General features: G+C 57.6%; 1 protein-coding gene across 1 annotated transcript in view; it reads left to right on the forward strand.

Annotated features, from left to right (window-relative positions):
* The first annotated feature begins 654 nt into the window (after positions 1-654).
* The window catches only part of LOC122899476 (kazrin-like), a 106,533-nt gene continuing 95,137 nt past the window's right edge, over positions 655-12,050 (forward strand). Inside the window, exon 1 of the mRNA XM_044237214.1 lies at positions 655-974. Within this exon, the coding sequence (XP_044093149.1) occupies positions 767-974 (208 nt within the window). The 5' untranslated portion in view covers positions 655-766. The remainder of the gene's footprint in view (positions 975-12,050) is intronic.

The raw sequence follows: 12,050 nt of genomic DNA on the forward strand, positions 1-12,050 counted from the left end.
CCCACCTCGCCAACCCCCCGCCCAGTGAATGTGCTCAGTATTATATTAACTTGAAGAACGCCTAGTCACACAGTACAGATGAGCAAAGGAAATGTCCCAAGGCTACCGCCAGGTTCCCGGTCCATTCTTTCTGCCCTCTCCTGGCCATTGATTGGGACTTCAGGTCTCCGGCAGCGCTGTCACAAGGGTGTCAGAAGAGTGGAGACGTATGCAAATTGGGGTACCAGGCGGCCTTCCCCCAGATGCACTCACTTGGGGCTTTCAAAGACCTGGGTGCAGGCCAGTCCCTTCCGAACCCTGCGCCACTGTCCGTCTTTCTGACCCGCAGTCTCTCCAGAAATGACCATGTTGGGGATGCGCCGAGCGTCCCAGAATGGGGCCACGAAGCGCTCCCGGAGGGCGTGGGGCGAGTCCCGGCGCCGCCGAGGGGCCGGGGGCGGAGCCGGGCCGGGGGGGCGGGGCGCGGGGCGGGGCGGGGCGAGCGGCGGGCCCTCGCCAGCCCGGAAGGAGCGGGAGGAGGAGCCGCGGGAGTGAGAGTCGTTCCCACGTGAGAGGCCGGCGGCCGAATTCCTCGCGTGCGGCGGCCGCGGACGGCCCGGCGTCGGCCGGACGGAGAGCCCCGGTCCGGCGCGCGCGGGCGGCCGGCGGGCGGCGGGGGCGGCGCTCGGCTGCGCCCCGATGCGGCGGCGGCCCGGGAGGCTGTGAGCCCCGCGCCCGTCGTCGGAGCCCCCCGCGCCGCCGCGGCAGCGCCCCCCGGGCACGCGGCATGCGGGCGGCCGACTCGGGCACCTGGGAGCGCGTCCGCCAGCTGGCGGCGCAGGGCGAGCCGGCGCCTTCCTGCGGGGCGGGGGCCGGGCCGGCGCGCCCCCGGGGGCCTGCAGCCTGCGAGCCGGGCGCGGACGCCGGGGGGCCGGCCGATCGGCCCCGCGCCGGGGCGCCCTCCGTTCGAGCGGATGGCGACTGCAGCCAGCCGGGTAGGTGCGCGCGGGGCGGGGAGGGCGGCGCGGCCGCAGGCCCGGGGAGCCGCCGGGGCCGGGCACGCGGGGGCGCTCCCGGCCGGATCGCCGAGCGCCGGTGGCAAAGTTCTCGCCGCGCGCCGCGCCCCGGGCGCCGGGAGGGGGGCAGGGGGAGTCGCGCGGGACGCGGAGTTCTTCAGCTCGCGGGCGGGGGGCTCGGCGCTCGCCGCTTTCCCGCCGAGCCCCCAGAGCGAGCTGCAGGGGCAGGTCAAGGCCACGCCTGCGGGAGATGTGAGATGCCGGGGCGCCCGGGACCTGCCCTGGGAGGCGTGGGAAAGGGGGCCAGCCCGGCACGAAGTTGGGGCGGCCCCTCTCCCGCCGCACCTGTAACCCACCTGGCAGCCCCGTAAAGTGCCAGGAGAGCCCTGCTTTACTGCAGCCCCTTTGAGCGGAACATGATGGCTCGCTTTTGCTGGGAGAGGAGAGGTTTCTCTTCCACTTGGACTAATGCAGAAAGAAATCGAGGCGGTGCAGACACAATGCGAGGGTCTGATTGTGTATCATTGGCTAATCTGCCCCAAACCGAGGACCGCGTTTTAATGTTAAAATATTCCGAGTGCGTGCGCCCATTCCATTCTGTTCCGGTCTCAACTGCCCACCCCCCCGCCCTCGCAAGTTACGTCTTTTGGGGGTGGGGGAGCGGGTTTGCCCAGACAACCCCCTGGATCCCCTTGACTTTAGAGCGGCTTCCAAGAAGTGTCTGTCCTCATCAGTGTGAAGTTGGAATACTTTTTCCAGGAAAAAGGGGGGAAGGGGGCGTATAACATGGTTATTCATTATTTCTTGGATACCTATTGTGTTCCCGTAATTTACGTGGCGCGTGTCCTTAAAATTTTATCACAGCTCTGGGAGGGAAACTGTGTTATCTTCGTGAAGATAAAGACAGAAAACGCCAGAGTTTGAGCAACTTGCCCAGGGTCCTACAATTTCAAATATTCTCTGTCAGTTAACACCGGAATGCCTCTCCCAGACAGCAAGCTTAACCAGCTGGGAAACACCAGACTTATTTACCTAATAATTATTTCTTTCCTATGAGAAAAAGCTAGCAGCAATGCCCCCTAATTCCAGGCTGCCTGTCTTGGTCTCCCAAGGAGACGGGATCCTGACAATCACAGGCATAGCCGCAGGAGCTGGGACCACCGGCCAATTGGCGGTGATGAGCTGAGCTGGCGCTGGTGTCCTGGAGCCATGGACGTCTTGGGTCACCAAGGGTCTAGAAAAGGGACTACTGAGCCCTGGAAGGAGCTTGAGTCCTTGGACCATTTGCCCTGGGGCTGGGCCTGCTGGAGACCGTCCCACCTCCTTCCCAGCTGCACAGAGCAGTTAGAGGCCAAGACAGCTTGGTGTAAAACAAGAGCAAAACAAGAGCCCAGATGCAAAGAACAAGCAAGTAGGAGAGCTTGGGCAAGTTGCTTAATCTTTTTGAGACTCATTTTACCCATCCAAAAGGTGCTGATAATAACTAGTATCACCCAACATTTTGATCATTCCAAAGCTAGCGTCTGCAAATCACCTTGCCTTGTTCATAGTTGATGTTTCATAAAAGTTAGTTATCAGCTTCTGTGGTGGGGCACCCGTCAGGGCCCCACTGACTCGGTGTCCCATTGGATATGATGCTATCTGTTCCATCTCTGCCCTCCTGAAGTGTGTGGAGATGAGATTGGTCTTGACTCTTGTGCCAGTAAGGTTGTTACTATGTAAACATGGAGAAGATGGCTGGGTGGAGAGAGATCTGTTTACTTTGTGTCTACATAGACTCCATTTGTGTATTCATAATAACAATATCCTAATGACATGGTGTAGCTGAGAACCGCCTGTCTCCAAGGCCTTGGGGGGTGGTTGTTATTTCGATGGCCCTCGTGGTGTCCCTTTAGGGCAGAGAGCAGTGGAAATCTCCTGATTGACGGTTGGTATCCCGGGCATGTATCAAGATCAAGGCAGCAGCTACACCAGTCAAGTCTGGAGTTATCTCCGCCCCACCAGGAGCCCTTCACCCCCCTTCTGCTCTCCAGTTCTTAAAGATCAAATGCAGTTTCTAAGAACTTTCGTGGTGGCTGGGTGTTGAGGTCAGCCTGTCGTGGACATGGATTCTCGAACCTTTGGATGTTAGGGGCTTCCTCCGGGAAGCAGATGAGAGCTTTTCTGGCTCAGAACCCCAAGCTGAAATTATTGTTGAAATAAACATTTCAGCCAGGCTGTGAGGTGGCTCGTCCCAGGATCTCAGCACATCGGCCCCCAGCTGAATGTGATGTTTGGTTGAGGGAGCTGAACAGTGAGGACCCTGCTGGGTGACAGAGTCTGGGAATTGGCACCTTCAGAGGTGCAGGGAAGAGGGAAGGATGGGGGTGCCGCTGGCTTGGCAGGGTGGAAGCCAAACACTTTGACTTTACTCACGGACGGGATCCTGAGACCTGCAGAGTGATGGACTCTGTGCTGGTGACAGCTCGGGCCCCCACGGTGGGGCCCCTTCCAGGGAAGGTGACCATTCTTTGTGCGCAGGCTAAGGACCTGAGCCGGAGATGCAGAAATTAGACACGTGCTCAGTCTGCACCTGGTTCTCCCTCGAAGCTGTGTGACCTTGAGATACTCAGTAACTCAGTTTCCCTGATGGTGTGTGGCAGGACTAACTCTACCCGAGGGGAGATCATCCAGGACCCCCTCCCGGCCCCAGAGTAAAGCAGGTGCTCCCTGAGCCTTCTTCGGCAGAGACGTGAACACGAAGGATTCCTTCTCTGGTTGTGCATTCATTCCGCCACATTTCTTGAGCCGCTACCTTGCCAGGCACCGCGGTGGCTGCCAGGGATCTATAGTAGCGAAGGGGACAGCTGCAGCCCCTGTTTCCATGGTGCTCCTTATCTGTGGGAGGAGATTTCCAGCAGGCAAGTCCACACAGGACGTGTCAGGAGACGGGAGGGCTGTACAGGAAAGTAAAGCCAGGTGAGGAGTTAGAATGATGGGAGCGGGCGCTGGTCCGTCCGTCTTGGGGCAGTGGGGCCAGAGAAAGTGAAGTGAGCTGCACGGGTGCGGCGTCCCTAAGGCAAGGGCCCTGGTCGGCCAAAGCCACCAAGTCATTGTTGAAAAGTTGTTGGTCAGTTCGGATCTTCGGAGTCCGGGCACTCTATCTGTCCCATGGGAAGCCTGACCAGGCTTGTGGACCCAGTTCAGATGCCATGCCTTTTTAAGCTTTTCTCTTAATGCTTAACTCTTATAAAGTCCCGGGACCTAATGGAGCCTCTTGAACCTCAACCTTTTCTCTTAGTCATTGGGATTCTTACTTCCTCGAGCCCCTCACACAAAGCCTGCTGGCCCAGGGCACCAGGCCCCTGTGGATCTGTGTGCTGGTTCTCAGTGCTCTGCTGTACCCTCCCAGGGGCCCGGCATGGTGCGAACCAAATGCGATGCATTGTCTTAATCAGTCCTCCAAGGACCCCAGCAGGGAGGTGCCATTGCCAGTCCCAGAGGAGAAACCGGGTGCCCGGGATCACACAGCTGGGGGGGTTTCCCAACGAGGACTTGGTTGTGGGGTCCCAGATTGTAGCCCTCCCAGCACTGTGGAAAGACCTTGTATTGATCTCTAAAACGTAGACCCCCGTGACAGTCCATTTTCTCTTTACATTTTTACCTTTAGAAAGAAGGAGGGGGTGGTTGTCCTCTCCTTGACATTCCTTGTTTTAAGCAACTCAGGCATTTGCTTATCTGTGTGTCTTTAGCAATTTTAGCAATAAGTTGGCCTCCTGTTATCCCCTTCTGGAAAGGGTTTCCGCAGGGTTGCAAGTGAGATTAAATCTCCCCACTGGAACTGGGGACACTCTTAGAAAGCCAGCCAGTAGGACTACCAGGGTTTCCTGTGGACGTCCTTGGCGCCCCCAAGTGGGACAGAGACCGCCGAGACAGCTGAGCAGGAGTGAAAGTCCCCACTCTTGAAAACAATTCTGATCGGGTTCCCCTGTGGCCCAGCACCCTCACTGTGCGTGACTGCTCAGGGAGAGGGGTTGTACTTTCCTTTTGCCATGCAAAATACAGGGCACCAGCTTTGGAATCAAAAACCCCCAGGTTTGATCAGCCAGATCTCCTGCTTATGAGCTGTGTGTCCCTGAGCAAGTTATTGAACGTCCCAATCCTCAGTTTACCCATCTATAAAATGGGATCATCCAACCCACTGCAGAGTAGTTGGACAGGAATCTGTGTGGTTAGCCCCCTTCCTACTCATGGAGCCCAGCGCTACCAGGACCGTAAGAGGGAGGAGGATTCCCATTTTTCCAGAGTCCAAAGAAATTGATTGTGTCTGTGTATGTGTAAAATTTAAAAAATTTTTTTGAAGTTTGAACTATTGGAGCTTGATGAGATTGGCTGATTCTGAAGGACTGGTGGCTGCTTCTCTGGCCTTCTAAATAATCAGGAAATTTCCATAAGGCGTCATTATGCACACCCTGTGTTCTCTGTGATATTCCCATCGAGTTAACTGGAGGACTTGCCAGGACCCTCCAGCCATCCTGAAAGCAGCTTACTTCCCTCTTAGTCATCTCAGGAGTCACCTGAGTGCATGGTTCAAGGAAAACAGCAAGCATGAGCCTGGACCGAGCCCCCTCTCACCCCCACGACGGCCAGCTGACAAAAGTGGAAAATCAGGTACACGGCTGTTTACACAGATTTTCGCCCCAGCAGATAAGCGCAGCCGACATATCATTAAAGCCGGCCAGAGCAGCCACTGTGGGGATGCCGTGTTTGCTGTGAGTCACCAAGGGCTATAAACACTCCAGAGAGGATAGCAAGCCGTGTTTACAAGGTGTGTGTGTGTGCGCGTGTGCGTGCCTGCGTGTGTCGTTATTTTTTTATGAATTTACACCCCGCAAATGCATTTCACGCCGAGCGTGTCAGAGGAGCGCCTGTCCCGGAGGGGGGCAGGCAGGAATGACTCCCATTCAAAAGGACCACCCCTTCTCTGCCCCTTGGGGCAGCCACCGTGAAGGTGGGGACTTCGTGCTTTCTCTGGTCTGCTGTTTGGACGCCTTCAGGAGAGGCCAGCTAGAAGACACGGGTTGTGGCGGTTCCTCAGAGCCCCTGACTAGTGGCATTAGTCCAAAAGGTGCAGGCGCAGCCCCGAATGTGGAAGGAATGACCAGCCAGAAAGGTAGGATGGGCAGATGGGCGAGTCCTGCCCCGAGCTGGGTGCCGCCACGCCCTGGGGGCTACGGCCAAGGTTAGCTGGTGGTGTCAGGGGGGACGCCCCTCGGCGGGCTACGGCCAAGGTTAGCTGGTGGTGTCAGGGGGGACGCCCCTCGGCGGGCACCTCCCTCTGTGTGCCGGGCCTTGGGGACCACTCGGTGGGGGGGGGCACCACCTGGTGGCCTGACTGCAGGTGCCGACAGCCTCCTCTTTTGTAGCTGCCTGGGTCCAGAGGCTGGCACGGGCGCCCAGCTCGTTGGGGCTGTAACTTTATCACAGGCATGGAGTGTGTTCGGTACCTTTTAATTGTCCAGAAGCTTCAGAAAGCTCTCCCCGGGGGCCCGGAGAGACGTGGAAACAGCAGCTGCGAGTTCCTGTCTGCTTTCTTCCCGCGCCCGCGTGGCTCCGCTCACCAGCGCGCTGCTGACTTTGAAGTCCTGTGCACCGGCAGGGAAGAAGGTGTCTTTCTGTTGGGGAAGGTCCTTTTCATGAGGAAGAAGCGTTGACCGAGGGCCGCCCCGGAGCTGGGCGCTCTGTCACCTGCCTTCCTGTCGGTCGTCCCCCACCCCGGTAAGGTAGCCCACGTCCTCCCCTTCGGAAAGGCGATGGGGTTGAGGCCTGAAGCAGTTACAGAGGTTGCAGTTGGTGGCTGTTCCCGGAAGCCATGCGGTCTGCCCCAGGACCATTGCTTCTCCCTCCAGTCGCCTTCATCAGCTGACGATTCCCTGAGGGCCACCTGGGCGCCGGGCGGGGGCTGCGATGCCAGGTGTCACGGGGCTCTCTCCCTGGCGTCTTTGACACGCTGGTTTCCAATCAGCCAGAGGCAGCTGGGAGCGAGGCCGCTCGGGCCCAGAGCTGCTCAGTTGGCTCCGGGAGAGATAGCCAGCCCTTCGGCCCCAGCCAGAATCCAAAGAGCCCAGCCGGCCCCGCGCAGGAGGTCCGACGCAGGCAGAGTCCCGACAGGGAACCCGCAGCAGGGATGGGTCCGTTCGCTCTCTCCACAACGTGGGGACACGGGCCCAGAGTGAGGAAAGGGCCCAGCCTGCAAGATGTCGGGCTTTCCAGGGCCAAATGGGGAGGCTCACAGATACACGCGGTATCTTGACAAAGCTGGGAACTTCCCTCTTGACCCCTTTGCCTCATCCCTCTTGACTCACTAAAAGGGGTTTCAGACTGGAGCTCACAGTGGTCCAGGGTGCCTGCCGGTATCCGGATCCTCGGGCTCCCCCCCGTAGGTCGGCCTGTAGGTCTGGGGAGGGGCCTGGGAATCTGTATTTGTGTCGAGCACCCTGGGGGAATGTGAGGCAAGGGTTTCATGAACCTGGCTTTGAGAACCTATTTGCCCCTTGCCTTTCTGGGATTGGGTTCATTTTAGAGTAAGAAAAATTGGGCTGCGGACTCTGGTTTGCCCCCAGCACCCTCACAGAATCCTTAGATCATCCTTCCCCTTCCCGCAGGCGTCCCAAAGTGGGCAGTCAGTAAATGGACATTCTAGCCAACCCTCGCTTTTTCTTGCTCTAGAGCGAGCCCGCCTCCCCCCCCCCCCGCCTGGGCACACCTGTGCTCCGAATCTGTTAGGAAGTGAGCCGTCATGCTTGTCCGTCTTGTAGCCCTCTCCTCCGTCAGGCATCCCCAGCGGAGAGCGGAGTCCCCTGGGGTCAGTGGACTCCAGTGCAGATTCGGAGGCCCACTTCCAAGATTGCCTGCCTCCGTTCATCCAGGGTGGAATTCAGACCCTGCGCTTTCTTTTTTGTCTTTTTTGCAGCAAAACCTACATTACACAGAATGGACCCCTTTGACCATTTTTAAGTGTGCAGTTCCGTGGCATTAAATACCTTGACAGGCATCACCACCATCCGTCTCCAGCCCTTTCTCATCTTCCCAGACAGTGACTGTCCCCACTGAGTAATGGCTCCCGGTAACCCAGCACGCCACCCTGCATCTGTGCATTGGCCTAATGTAGGGACTGGATGCGGTGACCGCAGGACCCTGCCCTCCTCACGGACTGTCCATCCCTGCCCCCGGGGCTTGCTTTATCTCTCGTGTTCTTTCCATTCCTTCCTGGAAAACATGACCACCTCTCACGTGTGCTGGGAAGGTCTGGGGAAGGAGTAGTTGTTACCTTTCCTCTGTGATTCAGTCCAGTCTGTGCTCGTTCCTACCTCTGCCTTCGTGATGCGTTAACCGTACCTTTTAGGGCGTAGTTGGTTTTGTTTGGTGTTGATTTCTTTGAAGGGGAATTGCTGGGGCTTTTACGAGTTTGTTTTCCATACTATATTTGTGATTACTAAACTAACTACTAAGGACTCCTCATTGCCCTGGGGAGTCTATCTCTGGCAGCCAACCAGGAGGAAGAAGAACCATCCTTGGTTCTGGGGCAGACATGGGTGCTGCCCCCGCCAACCGGGACCGCCTCCTCCCACCAGCAGGTGCAGGGGGCCTCTAAGGGTGGGCCAGAAATGTCACTCTTGGTGGAATCTTTTCTTTCTCTTACACCCTGGGAAAGATAGGGGAGGAGCCCCCTTTTTAAAGAAAGGGAAACAGAGGCAGGCATAATGTGATCGATCTCTCCAGGCCAGACCTGTCTGGTAAACTCTTTGCAAAGATGGCAACATTCTAGACGGCTCCTGTCCCATATGGTAGCCACTGGCTTTAAAAACGTAGCTCGTATGACAGCAGAACTGAATTTCACACTTTATTTCATTGTCAAAGGCTCCATGTGGCAAGTGGCTGCTGTCGTGGCTGACACAGCCGGCCCCAGGCCAGGAAAGGGGCCTGCAGAGGTCTCTGTGGCCCATCGCAGCTTGCGAGGCCTGCGAAGTGCGCGTTTCCACCGTGGCCTGCATCAGAATCGCTCAGAGCTCACTGTGGTTTTTAAGTTCCCCGGCCCCCCAGAAGACCCTCACAGTCAAAAATATCTGGGGATGGGCCCACAAATCTGCATTTGAAACAAGTTCCCTCCACCACTGCATGATTCTGTCCCTCTCTGAAGCCTGAGGGTCAAGGCCTCCAGCATCTTCCAACTTGACCTCCATGGGTCTTTTCAGCCCCCAGTGACCCATCAGTGCCCATGTGCCTTTGCCCTTACCCCAGCACCCCCTGCCATAGCCCCATGCCCCAGGCCAGCCATTCTCAAGACAGGGTGCCGAGACCAGCAACATCGGCCTCGCCTGAGAACTTGATAGTGGACGCAAATTCTCAGCCCAGCCCAGACCTGCAGAATTGGAAACGGGGGTGGGCCCAGGAGTCTGGGTCTTACCCAGCCGACGGAGGGGATGCTTTTGCAGGCCAGTCACTGAGCAGGACTGCTCTAGGAAGCTCCTGCGTACGTTTTCCCCCAAATCCCCTCTTCCATCCTCCCCTCCCTCTCCCTGCGCCTTCCACCTCCCCTTTGCCCTGGCCTGTTCTCTCACCGGCTGCCCAGAGCTGCTAAGACCCTTTTAAACCCAAGGGCTGCAGGGTGCGTGGCTTTACATGATGCGTCTGCATTTCACAAAGGCCTTTGGGGATCCTGGCCTTCCCCCAAGGGGTCACCCTAATGGGGATGTCATAGGGAGGCAAGCAGAGCAGCAGCCGACAACACCCCCATCCCCCCAGGGTCCCAGGTGGTGGCCGCCCACTCATCCTGGGCCAGAATGTCCAAGGAGCAGAGGGCCAGATGGGCCCATTTCCCTGGGACCCCTCTTGGGGACGGGGGCTCTAGTGCTCCCCTCCCAGGGTCCACTGGCTCAGAGGAAGTTGGCACAGCTCACAGCTGTGCTTAGCAGACGGCACTTGCGTGTCTCGCGTCTTCCCAGTGTGCAGAGAAAGCAAGGGAGGTGGAGGCCAGAATGTTCCAGCTCGCCATGCTGCTTATGCCCTGTGGGACCTCCCTTCTGCAGGTCACGCGCCTCTCTGCCTCAGTTTCCCTGTTCCACGAGATGAGATTCCTGTACCAGCAGCAATCTTGGTCCCTCTGGGATGCTGGTGAGGACAGACCTGTGCCTCGGGTAGCCAGCGCATTCTGGGTTGCCAGAACTTTCCTGGTTTCGGCCCTGGCAGTCCCATTCCGTGGGAAACACCTCGGTCCCGGGCAAACGGGGACAGTTGGTACCCGCTCCATCTCCCAGTGGCTTCTTGACACTGTTGCTGCCATATGGCACGCGACCCCCCTACCCCACCCCACTGGGGGAACCCGTGCCCTCCCAGCAGCTAAGGCATCACCTGCCTGGCCTTTGACCCCCTCTGCCTTCACTGACCTTCTGGCCCTGCTCCCTCCCTCCCCGCTCATTTATGTCTCTGGGCAACAGCTGCTGCTTGGATTGACCCACACCGTGGATTCTAGCTGAGCACCTGTTTACTATCACACCTGCTCGTTTTTTCCACACTCAGTCACTCCCTGGATAGAGATACTCACGCGACTAGGTGTCTGGGGCTGACCAGCTGAGCCAAACCGTTTCTCCCCGTTGGTGCCTACGGGGAGGAGCGTTTTTCTGTCTGGCACCCTTAGACCTTGAACCAGTAGGACAGACTCCCTCAGCCTCTCTCCGGGTCTGCCAAGCCTGAGCTTAGTGCCGGGGACCACGCACATTCCACAGTCTCTACTCAGTGTCTCCTCACTGTCCCCACTCCCACCCCTCGCCTTCTCCTCCTCACTTCTGTTGCCTCTCCACCCCGCACTGACTCCAAATCCCATCCTGCCCTGGGCCCCCGGCCCTGCTGCAAAGCCTTTCTTGTTCATTGCCACAGACCTTCGTCACGCGGAGCGTAGTGGAGCTGTGACCGGGGCATTTCTTGAGTGTAACCCTGGGGCTCTCCTCTGAACTGGAACCTTTGAGGGGGCAGGGACCATAGGGGCACCCAGATATCTGTCTTCTTCTGTGTTTGCCTGGAGCACGGCGCAGGGCTCCAGGAAATGCTCCATCTGGGAGGAAACACACACCCACGAATGTTTGAGCTGGCAGGACCTTAGAAGTTTAATCTGGCCGACGTACTGGCACACCTTTGGAGGAGCCCCTCCTGGCAGGTAGGGCAGCACCTGGAGAACCCCTGCAGCCCCCACGAGTCCCTGTCTGGGTTTTCAGGGGTCAGTAAATATATCCCTCTTTTTTTCTGGAATTTGGAGGCAGCTGAAGGATGGAGGCAGGGAGAGGACCGATGAAGAACGTGACTTGGGTCGTGCCCACCCACCTTCGCTCTCAGCCTGGGTCTGAGGTGTCAGTGATGAGTCCACTTGCTTCTCCAGCTGTCCTCGTCCTGGGGTCACCTGGTCACTGTGTCTCTATAAACAGGTGTTTCGGTGTGTGCTGCAGGCTCCAGATTCACTGACGTTCTTTTCTTCCGTTTGTCCTGCCAGTATTTGTGGTGCGCCCGCCTGGGTCAGAATCCTTCTTAAGTAGCAGGGATATGGTCGTAGATCAAACACAGTCCTCCCCGCTCGCTTCAAGTCAAGGGGATTTTCAGAGAATCAGACACAGAAAACTCTGTGTTTTGGATGTCCCTGAAAATTTCCCAAAATGCTTTTCTGCTTCCCCACTTTGGTGAGCAGGGCACAGGGGACCCGGATGACTCCTTTTTTAGAATCAGGCTTCTGCAGACCCTCGGGGTTCTAACGCCAAGCCTGAAACCCCCCCTCCCCCCGCCCCACCGGTAGCTTTCCGGGCTTGGGTTAAGGAAGGTAAGAATCCGTGGCATTGCTGAGCCTTGTCATTGTTTGCTGCTTTTTCCTCAAACATGAGCCAGAGTTCTAGTAAGCTGGGCACTTGAGCTAGCTGGGACCTGGTTAGAAGAGGTCAGGTTGCCTCCCCCTCCCGCACGTACACCATCTCTCTCAAATAAATAAAACTAAAAAAAGGAAGAAGAGGAGGTTCGGTTGTGTGTTTGAGCAGC

Source organism: Neovison vison, chromosome 2, assembly GCF_020171115.1.
Source record: "Neovison vison isolate M4711 chromosome 2, ASM_NN_V1, whole genome shotgun sequence".
NCBI classification, from domain to species: domain Eukaryota; kingdom Metazoa; phylum Chordata; class Mammalia; order Carnivora; family Mustelidae; genus Neogale; species Neogale vison.